Consider the following 15,118-nt stretch of genomic DNA (forward strand, 5'->3'; position numbering starts at 1 on the left):
CCTTGTTTCCCACCACAACATTGCTATGGTGCCGATTCCATTAACGCTCTTGGACCTGAACAGAGCGTCTCAGACAAAGCACATGGCAGAATATTGATATTGGTTTATTATTCTCACGGTTACCGAGATAGTGAAAAGCTTTGTTTGCGTGCTTTCCAGTCAAAGCACACCATACACGAGCACAATTAAACCAAACGTAGGTACAACAGGTAGTGCAAAGCAAAAAATACCAGAGCGCTGAATATGTTACAGCGTTATAGCTACAAAGAGCAGATCAAAACAATTGCAATGGCAACATGAGATAGGACTGCACCCGTAGCTTATGAGGCCTATTTAGTGGTCTGACGACTCCTCAATCCGGTGGGATGTGCTTTTAAGCAGCATATCTGCTCCACTATGGGATATTAGATACAAGGATGCAGTGTAGCCAACATGGAGAGTGTGAAGCATTACTGGTGACTGACACCCATCACTCTTCATGTGGATAGACTGCCCAGTACTCGTGGCCTCTGGAGACATTTACGTGTCTTCTTCTGTTTACTGGCTTTGCTCTGCCCATCACACAGATTTTGTAATGATGTTGCCACTTCCCAGAAATGCATAATATTCACCATGCCATCCAAGTGTCTTCCTGAGCCCCATATCACAAGGCTGAGAAGCAACAGTACTCAACCTGGCCCATCCAACACCAACCCTTACAGGCATTCCATGGGCAAGTCACTGCTGCGGCAGGACAGAAAGGTTGAAAAGCTGGATAGACCCGAGAAGCAATTCAGGCAAGTGTAGGTGTAGCTTCTAATGTGTGAATGATTAAAACAAGGACGCACATGTATCATATTGGTTTATTGGATGGAAGCAAAGATGGCAAAGCCAGGATTTATCAATCAATTAATCTCTAATTGTCCATATCAGTGGAAGTGAGCTACGACCTGAACCAAGGTAGTCTTTCTGGTGAAAGGATTCTGTCAGAGCAAAGAGGGAAATAACTCAAGCATTCAAGGTATGGAGGCTCTTGATTGTAACATAACTTGCAACTAGAACCCTTGATCATTAATGCAGACGAGAGTTAAAATCCCCCTATAGCGACAGGATGAATATAAATTCTTGGAATTAAAATGAAACAGGATTTTATTTGCATGATGCATGATCATAAAAACACACCGGGTTTGTTGATGCCCCTCAGAGAAGGAAACATGTCTTATTTATCTGACCTGGACAACATGCAACTCCAGACCTACATACAATTGGCTATTTACTGCCTCCTCAGTTCAGAAGCAATTAGGGTAGGTTATAAATGCCGACAAAGACAACAAAATTTAAAAAAGTAAAAATAATTAAATCCAATGAAAATTAATGCGCAGTAGTATCCAAGGCTGTGACATCAAGAGGAAGCTGCAGGTGGACACAAGTAGCAGTATTTTGCAACTCAGAGTACAAACTGTAAATAGTAGAAACCATCAAATTAATAAAGTTCCTAGATAGGCACTGGGAATGTCATAACATTAAAGGACCAAGAGATAAGGAATGAAATTAGACTGAACTACATTTTTTAGGATATGGACTAAATCTTTGACGTGCCAGGATTCTCTAACATTTCAGATCACCAAATGAACACATGGCAGAAGAAGGAAATACAAGTAGTAATTCTATAAAACACATTGTACATGTTCTTATATAAACAAAGATGCAGTATTACATACCTTGACCTTATGTGGCTCCACAAACTCAACAAATGAGTTATGATAAGTTACTTTCTTATCCCGCAAGGCCACTCTGTAGCCCCAGTTCAAAGAGCCAATATACTTCTGGATCGCATCTTTCATCTTGATCCAGTTGTGCTGAACTGTAATTCAGAAACAAATAAGTCTTTCCAACTTTGATAGCAATATTGTTGCAGTTACTGGTGAGAAATGTTCTAAATAAAGGGTCACATTAAAAGAAAATGCAGTTCTTTTTTAAAAGTCAAAAGGGAACTGCGACATTTAAATAAGGAACCACATAAAGCAATATGCCTTTATGGGGAGAGTGAGGGGGGGGGGGGGGGGGGGGGGGGGGGGGGGGGGGGAAAGAGAGGAAATGGGGGGAGGGGGGGGGGGGGGGTGAGGAGAGGAGGAGGGGGAGAGAGCAGTGCTCACACTTAACTTTTTTTCCCCGTTGCCAACCAGGCAACCTTGGCAGCTTTTTAGGTTGCCAAATGACAGTTTAGGTGGTCATTTATGACGCGTGCGATAATGTGCTCGGATGAAGTGCGTAGTTACCAGTGGGAATTGTGCTCAATGAAGCATTCACATATTATTTCTGCTTCAAATATAGTCAAACTAAACATATTCACCAACCAATATACCACAATGACATGCAGCAAAATTATAATACAGTAAGTATCTCAGTAACATTTTCATTAATATCTCGAGAAATAAACCATGAATTTTTCAGATAAGGCGATTTTGAACTCCAGGGGAAAAATCTCTATCAGAATATGTAAACATTTTACCATAAGGGTGTCGTTTTTTTCGAGACGGTGATTATACACAGACAAACAAACACACAAATAAATACACACACAAACAAATACATCCACATACAAGATCAGAGTTTTAATAGTTATATGATGTGATAACATGGACTCGATGAGCCAAATGCCATAACAACATGGAGAAACCGTCTTGAACACAGTTAACTGAATGCATTGATCCATCATAGAAAAAAACTGAACATACCTTTCAAATTTAGCCACCTTGTTCGCTTGTGTTAAGAAATCCACTTATTAAGCTCCAAAGGAAAACAGTCAAATGAGTTTACAAAATCTTACCTGCCTCTTCAAACTCCCAGCCAAACTTACGGGAATCACTTAAATTCTGGTTTAGAATAGCAGCCTGGTGCATCAGCTTCTTTGGGATGCACCCTACATTTACACAAGTACCTCCAAGACCTCAAGAGAAAGAAAGTAGAACAATTCAGATTTAAGAACGACCAACATGGAGGGAGGGGGGGGGGGGGGGGGGGGGGGGGGGGGGGGTGGAGTGCAACCAATTCTAAATATTAAATAAACCATGATTATGTAGAAAACATTCTGATAATTAAGTCGTCTCTCTCCTCTCCTGAAATATACTGCTGACAACCAAATACATTAGATATTTTGGTTTAGTATGTGTTGTATTGTTGGGCAACTATTCTCGTTTTGAGAATGGCAGAAATAATTGGTATCCAAGTCAAATTCTACCACAATCTTAGGTAAAAGATTCAACTCCAGCGTAAATACAGACATTCAAGTCGAGTCAAGTTTACTGTCGTATACACAAGTATGGTGAGGTACATGTGCAATGAAAGGCTCGCTTCCTTGCAACCGCATCACAGGCACACAGACTCGGACAACAATACAAGCAAAAATCTAAAAGCTTGTCTACATCCGTGAAAATTCTAGCTTAGCAGAAAACACAAAAAAACATACCCCAAGTAGTTCCCCTGGGCGTCGGCACAACAAAATCAAACACCAAGACTTTCTTATTGAGGTTGGCAGCTTCCTGTAAACAGAGGCAAAGGTCAAGATTCATCCCAAATAGAATTGGCTGCCTCAGTCAAATTGCCTACAATTGTCAGAATAAACCAATATTTTAAGGATTACAAAGAAACTCACAAAGTATACATTGACATCATAGAGTGATGCAGTGGAAACAGGTCCTTCGGCCCAACTCGCCCACACCAGCCAACAATATCCAAGCTACACTAGTCCCACTTGCCTGCGCTTGGTCCATATCCCTCCAAACCTGTCCTATCCATATTCCTGTCTAACTGTTTATTAAATTATGGGATAGTCCCAGCCTCAACTACCTCCTCTGGCAGCTTGTTCCATACACCCACCACCCTTTGTGTGAAAAAGTTACCCCTCAATTCATATTAATTATTTTCCCCTTCCCTTTGAACCTATGCCTGCTGGTCCTTAATTCCCCTACTCTGGGCAAAAGACTGTGCATCTACCTGATCTATTCCTCTCATGATTTTGTATACCTCTATAAGATCTCCCCTCATCCTCCTGCGCTCCATGTAATAGAGACCAGCCTACTCAACCTCTCCCTATAGCTCACACCCTCTAGTCCTGGCAACATCCTCGTAAATCTTTTCTGAAGCCTTTCAAGCTTGACAATATCATGACACAAGACATGGGCGAGTGGGCTTGGGGCTCATCTCTTGCTCCCTCGAGGCACTCTGTGTATTCTGAGGTTGGCTAATAGCCATTGAACCAGAACCTGTCTATTGTAGACTGCAAGCAAGAAGGTTTATTCAATAAACATGGCCAGGAAGAAACTGTTCTTTCAGGCCTTCCTGTTGGGGGGTGGTGTAGAGTGACTGAGCGTGAATTGGGAATGATTTATGACACTCTCGCAGTTAGAGCCAGTAGAGAACATAATTTCACTTTGCAATGAAATTACTATGTACCCAGGTGCCAGCCTTGGCAGCATTCACCCATTATATGAACTTAACTCCATTTCAGAAATGTGAGCAAATAAGCTAATTAAAGCCTCTACATTCCCAAATGGTCAGAAAATAATTCTGAAAGTTAATCGCTATTATATAGTTTGCTGCCATATTTAACCATTTTCTGTAACACTCTACTCCGCCTAACTAGTCATCACCACGTTCTGTAATGAGAGCCAACTGCTATTGCATTGCTTGCTGGGATACGTGATCAGATCTTGTGGCTTTGTATTTCTCTGTGGAAAAGCACTAGCAGTTAAGAGGGTTAAGGGCCTGTCCCACTTTCACAACCTTTTTTACTCGTGGACATTTTTCATCAGGCTAGAAAAACACCCTGACCTACTCCATGTTAGGTCTGGACTGTTGCATCTTGGGACCACGACTAATGTCTTGATTTTCAGCAAAAGGTGAAAAACAACTCCATATTAGGACTTGGCTGATGCTTCTTGGGACATTACTTAATTCCATTGGTATTCTGCGTACGTGACTTTTGCTGTATAAAAGACCCCGGGATTCTTTGTTAAAGTGAGTGGTATCTTGGGATAACCAGAAGTATCACTGGATACTTCTGGACTGTAACATCACCCTCCACTCCCATCTGTCATAAAAGTAAAGCATGTGTGGTTTACCTTAACCATTGTATTTTGTCCGTTTTTAAGATGCGAACATTATCAATTTCACAGCAAAAAGCCAAATGCTCTAAACTTTAAATTATAAAGACAATTTGTCGGAAACATCGGACATGTCAGAAAACATCTGAAGAAACAGGTGATATTTCAGGTTAGCCTTTTATCACTTCCTCTACTTGGACAGGTAAATACTGTTTATATAAATGGAGAACTCAATTAGTATAATTTGCATAAAAATAATAAATTCCACATCAATTTGATAAGGGGAACTGTTGCTAACACTTTCTGCAGCAAAATTCATGAACAAATGTTTTCTTATTACATCAATGAATGACCATTAAGATTTATTTCACAATATAAAAGACACTTTACCTTTGAGGCTGCAAGTCCTCCAGAACCACCACCAATAACTATAAGGTCGTAATCATACATTTCACCACCATCCAAAAGTCTCTTCAATAAGCCATCATCCTGAGCCTGCAGGATTAATAAAAAATTACAAGCATACTTTGCATAGTTAGGTTAGGTTAAAGGCCACAGCAATGAAAGTTAAGATAGACAACAATGCTGGAGAAACTCAGCTGTTGAGGCAGCATCTATGGAGCAAAGGAATAGGCGACGTTTCGGGTCAAGACCCTTCTTCAGACTGATGTGGTGGGGGGTGGGGGGAAGAAGAAAGGAAGAGGCAGACACAGTAGGCTGTGGGAGAGCTGGGAAGGGGAGGAGAAGGCACGCTGTATTCACCTGGAGCACAGGTGAATTTGAGTGCCGGATGGAAGTTAACTGACTTCATCCATTTCACCACTAACCCTCCGCTCAGTTTGCATTAACCAACCTTTCCAGGAGAAAGCAAGGACTACCTGAAATTTGGGATCAATGTTCATACCACTGGGGTGTACAGAGCTGCCAAGGTTTGTCAGAGCATTTCATTATTCTAGTACCTGAAATCAATATTTTTTTATGTGTGGTCATACCCATGAAAGAGTACAAGAATGCATAACTTGTTTATTGTGCATTTGTAACAGTTTATTGTGTATTATGTCATAGCTGCTTTCTTGCATCTCTCTCGCCCTGGCCGGCTCCTGGTCCGTCCCCTCCGCCTGGCCCGCTGACTTCCTCCAGCACTCTGTGTTTTTAATTTAACTCTGAAAGTGAAGATAGACATAAAGCTGGAGCAGCTCAGCAGGACAGGCAGCAACTCTGGAGACAGGGAATGGGTGACGTTCCGTACAAAATACGGAAAATCCATACTACTTGGCAGCTCTGGGAGTAAACTGCCCAAACGAAATACGAGGTGTTCTTCCTCCAATTTGAGGTGGGACTCACACTGGCCATGGAGGTGGCCCAGGACTGAAAGATCGGATTTGAAATGGGAGGGGGAGTTGAAGTGCTGAGCCACCGAGAGATCAGGTTGGTTAATGCGAACAGAGCGGAGGATTAGTGGTGAAATGGATGAAGTCAGTTAACTTCCATCCAGCACTCAAATTCACCTGGACCATTTCTGACATTTTCCTACCATTTCTAGACCTCACTATCTCCATCGCAGGTAACAGACTACTGACCGACATCTACTATAAACCCATTGACTCCCATGGCTTTCAGGACTACACTCTTCCCACCCTACTTCTTGTAAGGACTCTATCCCCTACTCCCAATTCCTCCGTCTACGCAGCATCTGCACCCAGGATGAGGTGTTCCAAACCAGGGCATCGGAGATGTCTACATTCTTTAGGGAACGGGGGTTCCCCTCTTCGACTATAGATGAGGCTCTCATATCCTGTAGCTCGGCTCTCACTCCCCATCCCCCAACTCGTAACAAGGACAGAGTCCCCCTTGTCCTCACCTTCCACACCACCAGCCGTCACATACAATAGATAATCCTCTGATATTTTCACCACTTCCAACGGGATCCCACCACTGGCCACATCTTCCCATCTCTTCCCCTTTTCGCAGAGACCACTCCCTCCGTAACTCCCTGGTCAGTTCTTCCCTTCCCACCCAAATCACCCCTACCCTGGTACTTTCCCTTGCAACCACAGGAAATGTTACACTTGTTGCTTTACCTCCACCCCTCGACTCCATCCAAGAACCCAAGCAGTCTTTCCAGGTGAGGCAGAGTTTCACCTGCATAACCTCCAACCTCATCTATTGCATCCGCTGTTCTAGGTGTCAACTGCTCTACATCGGTGAGACCAAGTGCAGGCTTAGCGATCACTTTGCCCAACACCTGCACCCAGTTCGCATTAACCAACCTGATCTCCCGGTGGCTCAGCACCAACTCTTTCCCCCCCCCCCCCCCATTCCAAATCCGACCTTTCTGTCCTGGGCCTCCTCCATGGCCAGAGTCCCCCTGCAAATTGGAGGAGCAGCACGTCATATTTTGTTTGGGCAGTTTACACCCCAGCGGTATGAACACTGACTTCTCCAATTACACGTAGTCCTTGCTTTCTCCCTCCTTCCCCTCCCCAGCTCTCCCACAGCCTACTGTCTCCGCCTCTTCCGTTCTTCTTCCTGCACGCCCCCAACCCCCACATCAATCTGAAGAAGGGTTCGACCCGAAACGTCACCTATTCCTTCGCTCCATAGATGCTGCTTCACCCGCTGAGTGTCCCAAGATAGACATGTCAAAAATAAAAGGTATAAAGTGAGGAGGAAGAGATTTAAAGGGGATCTGAGATAATAGTTTACCCATACAGAGTGGTTAATAACGGGAACATGCTGCCAGGTGGTGGAGAAACAGATACAATCACTACTTTTGGATGCATTTAAACAGACATTTGAATAGGCATGGCATAGAAATATAATGCAGGCAAATGCAATTAATGAAGATAGGCTAAACAGTCAGCACGTGGTAGACCAAAGAATGAGTTTCTTAACTTAGGAGAGACAAGGGAATCAAACCAAGGACTTTGATCTGTAGGTCTCATCATCACATTGGAATTCCAAACACATCTGGAATGGGCTCCACACTTTATCATGCAACTTCTAAATTACATTCAGACTGTTTTTCCAAATAATAAATGAAATGGAGGTATGCAGGTTAAATGGCTTGGTAAATGTAAAAATTGTCCCTAGTGTGTGTAGGGTAGTGTTAATGTGCAGGGATCGCTGGTCAGTGCTGACCCATTCAAAGGGCCTGTTTCCGCGTTGTATCTCTCAACTAAACTATAAAGCAGGGAAAGGAGCGAGGCAAATTAAAATGTATCGAGGCGGATCTACTATGATATTAATGAAGCTTAAGGGACCCTAATCCTGGAGGGGCCCCAGAAGCGTATTCTTCCGATTTATATCCCGTGGGGAGGGGCAGTGGCCGGGGCACAGACTCGATATCAATGTCAGTGTGCGTGCGCCCCTCTCCTCCCACCAGCTCTATTGCACCGCACTGCCCCCCCCCCCCCCCCCCCCCGTTGTAGCCGTTCCGCTCACTTGAGGCGCTGCCAACGGCTGGGGGGGGGGGGGGGGGGCAGCGGGGAGAAGGCGATTAGTCGAGGCGCTGATTAGGCATCAGATGGGAGGTTTAGTTAAGTGAGGTGGGGTTAAGGTGCGAGGTTTATTTGAGGGGCGAGAAAGCTTGAAAATCATTTTCAATTTATTGAAAATGCAGGAGGACTTTGCCCTCTGAACCCCCACCAGGGAGCTGCCCCTGGATCCCACTGGGGTCCTAGCCAGCCTGTTATGGAACAACCCCTTTAAAGAAGATAACAGTGGTTACTCAGACCTCATTGCTGGTTGCGAAGGGGGCCCCATAACAGTTCAAGCTTCAGGGGCCCAAAAATGAAGGTTCGCCACAGGGTTATATGAAGTATTTGTCGCAGCAAGAAACGTGTGCGGCTTCATCAAATAGTACCTTACCTGCTTGGTACTGTCAAAGCCACCCAAATGAGCCTTGTTAACAAACACATTGGGAACAGTCTTCTGGCCCGTAATATCATTCAACATTTCCTGCATAAGTGCTCCCTTTTCTGGAGAGAGAAAAACATGGCAGAGGAAATACAACTTAGTGTCAGGATAGCAATGACAAGGGGGCTGGATACCTGAAGAAAACAATTGGACACACAGAGCAGTTCAGGCAGCATCTCTGGAGAAAATGGATAGGTAACAGTTTGGGTTGAGACCCTTAACACTTCAGCTTTCCACCCCGCCCCACTACAATCAGTCTGAAGGGCCCTGACCTCAAACGTCACCTATCCATTTTCTCTAGAGATGCTGCCTGATCCGCTGAGTTACTCCAGCACTTTGTGCTCTTTTGTGGAAACCAACATTTGCAGTTCTTTGTTTCTACATTGTAAATTACTGACATGCAAACGACTGACATGCTGTATTTAGCTTGCAGTCTGCACAAATACACCAATTGTTTCAGCATCTGAAAAAAAAATGAAATGATTCAATTTATTGTCATTGTCAGTGTACAGTACAGAGACAACGAAATGCATTTTTAGCATCTCCCTTGAAAGGGAGACACAGGGCGTCGCGGTGTGCCCGTGCCTGCCGCCGTAATCTGATCAATGTTACAGGCTTTTGTTTTACATTTTTGGGATAGGCAGGGCAGTTGAAGTGTTTTATGTCAGCTGTACTAAGCGCTAAAGGACTTAGATGTGAAAGTCATGAACTGTGAATCGTAAAACAATCAAAGCAGGTCATGGAAACCACGCACAGACCACCACAGATAGACCATATTTATATTGTGCCATTAACATGTTAGAACATTAACTATTAATGAAATCTGCTAGCAAACCTTATGGATATATTATCTGAATTGTACAAGACCCACACTGAGTAAGCTCAGGGAATTGCAAACTGTAAATGGAGATTGGGGTTTAAAAGGTCAGGATGAAATTGTGGTTCAAAAGAACCACATCCCTACTTCGATGGAGTGGAAGAGTAAAGAGAATCCTGCTACCCACACAGTACCTGGTAGTGTTATTTAAATTTTTGTTTGCAGGAGAAACTTATTGGCCATCTACGTTATCCAATTACTTTCTCTTCCACACCACCTCATATTCTGAATAATTATTCTCCCACTCCCTCAAAGTAGCGTTGAATAATTATTCAAAATTATTGAACAATTAATGATGAATTTCTCACTGCTATTTGCAAGACATGCAGAAAATGTCTCATACTTCCTGCACAGGAACTACTTTAAGGCGAAACCACAGAATGCATCCAGCCCAGATGGTGCACTTGGCTGAGTACTAAAGACCTGTGCAGACCAATGATCTGCAGCTGATGTACCTTTATAGTTAAAGTACCTTTGATGTGCTTTTGAACACGTGTATATGCAAAAGCACACGCTCTCTATCCAGAATAGCTTTAGATGCTAATTTCCCTCTTAAAGCCACTGTTTGTCCAATTGCCATAGCAACTTGCACCACATCTTTAAATAGCTGGGCTCATTATTTGAAATTCAATACAGGATAAGCATAAATGAATATTATGGGCAAAGAGAAAAGCACAAGCTCTGGCCCCTAGACCCCTTCAACATTTTTCTCCCCAGCTGCTGCCCAAAAAAAAATTCAGTCAGGGTTAAAAAAGAAATGTTGCAGTGATTGTGATGAACTTCAGCTTATTTGTCATTCCACCACCAAGATGAAGCTTCACCTATATAATGCTCGACTCTAGCTGGTTGAAGTTCAATATCTTCAAAATTGCTGCTAATTATTTTGGGTCTTTACAATAGACAATACGTACAGGAGTAGGCCATTCGGCCCTTCAAGCCAGTACCACAATTCAATGTGATCATGGCTGATCATCCCCAATCAGTACACCGTTCCTGCCTTCTCCCCAGATCCCCCGACTCTGCTATTTTTGAGAGCCTATCTAGCTCTCACTTGAAAGCATCCAGAGAACCTACCTCCACCGCCCTCCGAGGCAGAGAATTCCACAGACGCGCAACTCTGTGAGAAAGTGTTTCCTCGTTTCCATTCTAAATGGCTTGCTCCTTATTCTTAAACTGTGGCCCCTGGTTCTGAACTCCTCCAACATCAGGAACACGTTTCCTGCCTCTAGCGTGGTCTCACTAGGGCTCTGTGCAACTGCAGAAGGACCTCTTTCATCCGATATTCGATTTCTCTTGTTATAAAGGCCAACATGCCATTCGCTTTCTTCACTGCCTGCTGAACCTGCATGCTTACCTTCATAGACTGATGAACAAGGAACCCCAGATCCCATTGTACTTCCCCTTTTCCCAAGTTGACACCATTTAGATAGTAATCTGCCTTCCTGTTTTTGCTACCAAAGTGGATAACCTCACATTTATCCGCATTAAACTTCATCTGCCACTCCCCCAACCTGTCCAAGTTACCCTGCATTCTCATAGCATCCTCCTCACAGTTCACACTGCCACCCAGCTTTGTGTCATCTGCAAATTTGCTAATGTTACTTTGAATCCCTTCATCCAAATCATTGAAGTATATTGTATATAGCTGCGGTCCCAGCACCGAGCCTTGCGGTACCCCACTAGTCACTGCCTGCCATTCCGAAAGAGACCCGTTAATCCCTACTCTTTGTTTCCCATCTGCCAACCAATTCTTTATCCATGTCAGCACTCTACCCCCAATAATAATACATTTTATTTGTATAGCGCTTTTCAAGGACTAAGTCGCCTTACATGGTGAGTCAAGAACAAAACAAAATAGAGCAGTAAGACAGAGATGCAAAGGGGAGGGGGACATAGGACTAAGGGTATGCAGAGGTGAAGAGATGGGTCTTGAGGCGGGACTGGAAGATGGTGAGGGACTCAGAAGTTACCAATACCATATGCCCTAAATTTGCCCACTATTCGCCTATGTGGGACCTTATCAAATGCTCTCTGAAAGTCCAGGTAATCCTTGGTTACGGATCACACCTGTAAAGAAATGTCCTTCATACTCATTCTTTCAATTACATAATTTAGTACAGCTCAATTAAATATCCACGGCCCTTTATTCAAGCCCATTCAGAATCCTGATAATGGGGTCGAAGCAGTTATTCCGCAGTCTGGTGATACCTTCTGCCAGTAAGTAGCAGTCATAAGAATAATGAAGGAATAAAAATCTTCAGGTAAAGGGCTGCAGGAGTATTTTAACAACTCTACTGAAGAGCTAGCACAAGCAGATTGGGCCGAATGTAATTCTATCAAATCTCAATTCCCCTAGAAGGTGATCAACCTGATAATTTTTGCTTCTCACTCGAGGGCAAGGTGGGCTGCTGACAAACAATGTATTTGGGTGAAGATTAGAGGGGAAAAAAATCCAAGAGCATGGTGACACAGCAGCTTCATTGTTTATTATGCATCATGGTAATAAAGTGATAACCCATAAACAATTTCAACTAGAATCTAAACATTTTCCCTTGCTCTGCATGACTCTGCAAATCTCCCTTTTGTTTGCAATGTTCTACTGAAAGTCTATACTGATAAGGACAGCACATCAAATATTAAAACAGTGTCTTTGAATAGAATTGGGTAATCACAATCAACCAAAATCAGTTGAATAAAAAAATTTATTACCTACTACATCAAGCTCCACAACGTGAATATCAACACCCAGGCTCGCAAAAAGATCTTTAACCTATGATATATAAAAAAAGGAAATTTGATATGAAAATAAACAAACATTGTCTGAATATTACCCACAGACCACACAATGGGCACACTACTATAAGACTACAATTGCATGTGCCCATCTCTAGTTATACCTTCACCAACCCCCACCACACCTCCATTTTCCTCAACAGACTAGCCTGACCCACTGGAGTTCCTTCAGCAACTCGACTTTAAACCATGTGTTAATATGTCCCATACAACTGCAATCCAAAGATCCTGAAGATATTTGAATTCACCATGGGAACATTGTAATCGAATTGCAGGACTCCAAGTTATCTTTGTAAAGTGTTATCAGCACTTGTAGAACTCTAGAGCACAAGACGACACTTTTTTGAATTTTTTTTTAAACCTGCCACTAAAGCAGGTGCTTGCAACCTTCATCTCTATTTGAAGCACCTCAATCACGAACCTGCCCATGACCACAACAGTTGAACATTCCTATACTTGCTGACCAGGGCCAAGTACGAACATGGCCAGAACTACTGGAGAATAGAGGAACGCTTGAAGAAAATAACAATTCACCTAACACTTCAAAACAAGGAAATGCAAAAAGGACAAAGAGCTAGAGTAACTCAGTGGGTCAGGCAGCATCATTAGAGAACATAGATAGGAGACTGAAGAAGGTCCATCTGTCTCCTCAGATCCTGGTGAACTTCTACTGCTGCACCATCGAGAGCATCCTTACCAACTGCATCACAGTATGGTATGGCAACTGCTCTGTCTCCGATCGGAAGGCATTGCAGAGGGTGGTGAAAATTGCCCAACGCATCACTGGTTCCACGCTCCCCTCCATTGAGTCTGTCCAAAGCAAGCGCTGTCTGCGGAGGGCGCTCAGCATCGCCAAGGACTGCTCTCACCCCAACCATGGACTGTTTACCCTCCTACCATCCGGGAGGCGCTACAGGTCTCTCCGTTGCCGAACCAGCAGGTCGAGGAACAGCTTCTTTCCGGCGGCTGTCACTCTACTCAACAACGTACCTCGGTGACTGCCAATCACCACCCCCCCCCCCCCGGAGACTTTTTTTTTTTTTTATTCAAATCGTTTGCTATGTCGCTCTTCAAGGGAGATGCTAAATGCATTTCGTTGTCTCTGTACTGTACACTGACAATGACAATTAAAATTGAATCTGAATCTGACATTTTTGGTCGGGACCCTGCCACAGATGGCACAGTGGAGGCCAATTCACTTTAAAGAGAATGTTCAAGAGAGATTTAGCTCTTAGAGTTAAAGGAATCAAGGGATATGGGGAGAAAGCAAGAACAAGGTACTGATTTTTGATGATCAGCCATGGTCATATTGAAAAACGGTGCTCTCGGGGCCGAATTTTCTGTGTTTCTACAGCATTTCCCCATTGTAGATTAAAAAAAGGCATGGAAATTAGGTAGGAGACCCAGCAGCATGACTGTTTACATAGCATTTCTTTCATTATGGACATAGAGCCAACAAGGGAAGGCAGAAAGTTAACACACGATGTCCCTCCACACCTCTCTCCCCAGGCATAGCCCACTCTCTCCCAGGCATATCCCACTCTCCCACCGGCTATCCCCTCCCCCAGGCCACCACCCCCCTCTCCCCCAGCCCCCCCACCTGCCTCTCCCCCCCCCCCCCCCTGCCCCCCCCCCCCCAGTCCCTCACCCCCCCTAACTCCCCAGCTCTCCCCCCCACCCACTCCCCAAGGTCCCCACCCCTCGTCACCCAGTCTCACCTTCTTGCAGTACGGGCAGGTGCTCTTGCTGAACACCACCACCATATTCGAGTCGATCAGCTTCTTGATGGTGGCCTTCATCTCCTCCTGCGGGGCGGACAAGGTGGTGGAAGCCATGCGGGCGGCAGCCTGGGGGGGGTTGCGACCGGCGCGGACGTTAACCTCAGCTCCGACCGCAACACCTTCCCGAATCTCTCGCGCTCGGCAGCCGACTACCGGTGACGAGCCAACTGCGCATGCCCCCCTTCTCGTCCCACCCCTTGTCACCTGGACCCACCCATTGGTCCCAATGCGCATGCTCTGTGCACACCTCTCCGTTCCGAGCCCCTCCCCACAAACCGGTACCGTTGCGCATGCTCCACCTCGCCCCTCCTCTTCTCATCTGACCCCGCCCATTAACTCCAAGGCGCAAGCTCTCTGCTGTCCCTTCCCACATTGTCCCCAACGCGCATGCTCCCCTCGTCCCGCCCCTTGTTAATGGTTCTTCCCACTCGTCCCAACGCGCATGCTCCCTTCACCCGGCCGCCGTCTCCATCCACCGGCCCCTGTTGCGCATGCTTACTCATCCTCCATTTCATTCACCTCCTTCTCCTCCTTTCTGTCTCCGCCCCGCGACGAACCAATAGTCAAACCCATTGAGGATCCTTCTTCTCGGGAGGTGGGACCGGGATCAGATCGGCGGCTGCTGCTGCTGTGGCTGCGACCACTCAGTTGCCGGGGTGACCAAC

The 15,118-nt window shown here is 44.8% G+C and overlaps 1 protein-coding gene across 1 annotated transcript in view; it reads right to left on the reverse strand.

Moving 5' to 3' along the window:
* Window positions 1-15,118, reverse strand: part of LOC129704665 (thioredoxin reductase 1, cytoplasmic-like) — a 44,077-nt gene extending 28,959 nt beyond the window's left edge. Inside the window, exons 1-8 of the mRNA XM_055647950.1 lie at window positions 14,973-15,118; window positions 14,391-14,519; window positions 12,589-12,649; window positions 8,955-9,064; window positions 5,475-5,579; window positions 3,449-3,521; window positions 2,810-2,929; window positions 1,701-1,843 (exon numbers count right to left, since the gene is read on the reverse strand). Coding sequence (XP_055503925.1) covers window positions 1,701-1,843; window positions 2,810-2,929; window positions 3,449-3,521; window positions 5,475-5,579; window positions 8,955-9,064; window positions 12,589-12,649; window positions 14,391-14,519; window positions 14,973-15,026 — 795 coding nt within the window. The 5' untranslated portion in view covers window positions 15,027-15,118. The remainder of the gene's footprint in view (window positions 1-1,700; window positions 1,844-2,809; window positions 2,930-3,448; window positions 3,522-5,474; window positions 5,580-8,954; window positions 9,065-12,588; window positions 12,650-14,390; window positions 14,520-14,972) is intronic.

Source organism: Leucoraja erinacea, chromosome 16 (assembly GCF_028641065.1).
Source record: "Leucoraja erinacea ecotype New England chromosome 16, Leri_hhj_1, whole genome shotgun sequence".
NCBI classification, from domain to species: Eukaryota; Metazoa; Chordata; class Chondrichthyes; order Rajiformes; family Rajidae; genus Leucoraja; species Leucoraja erinaceus.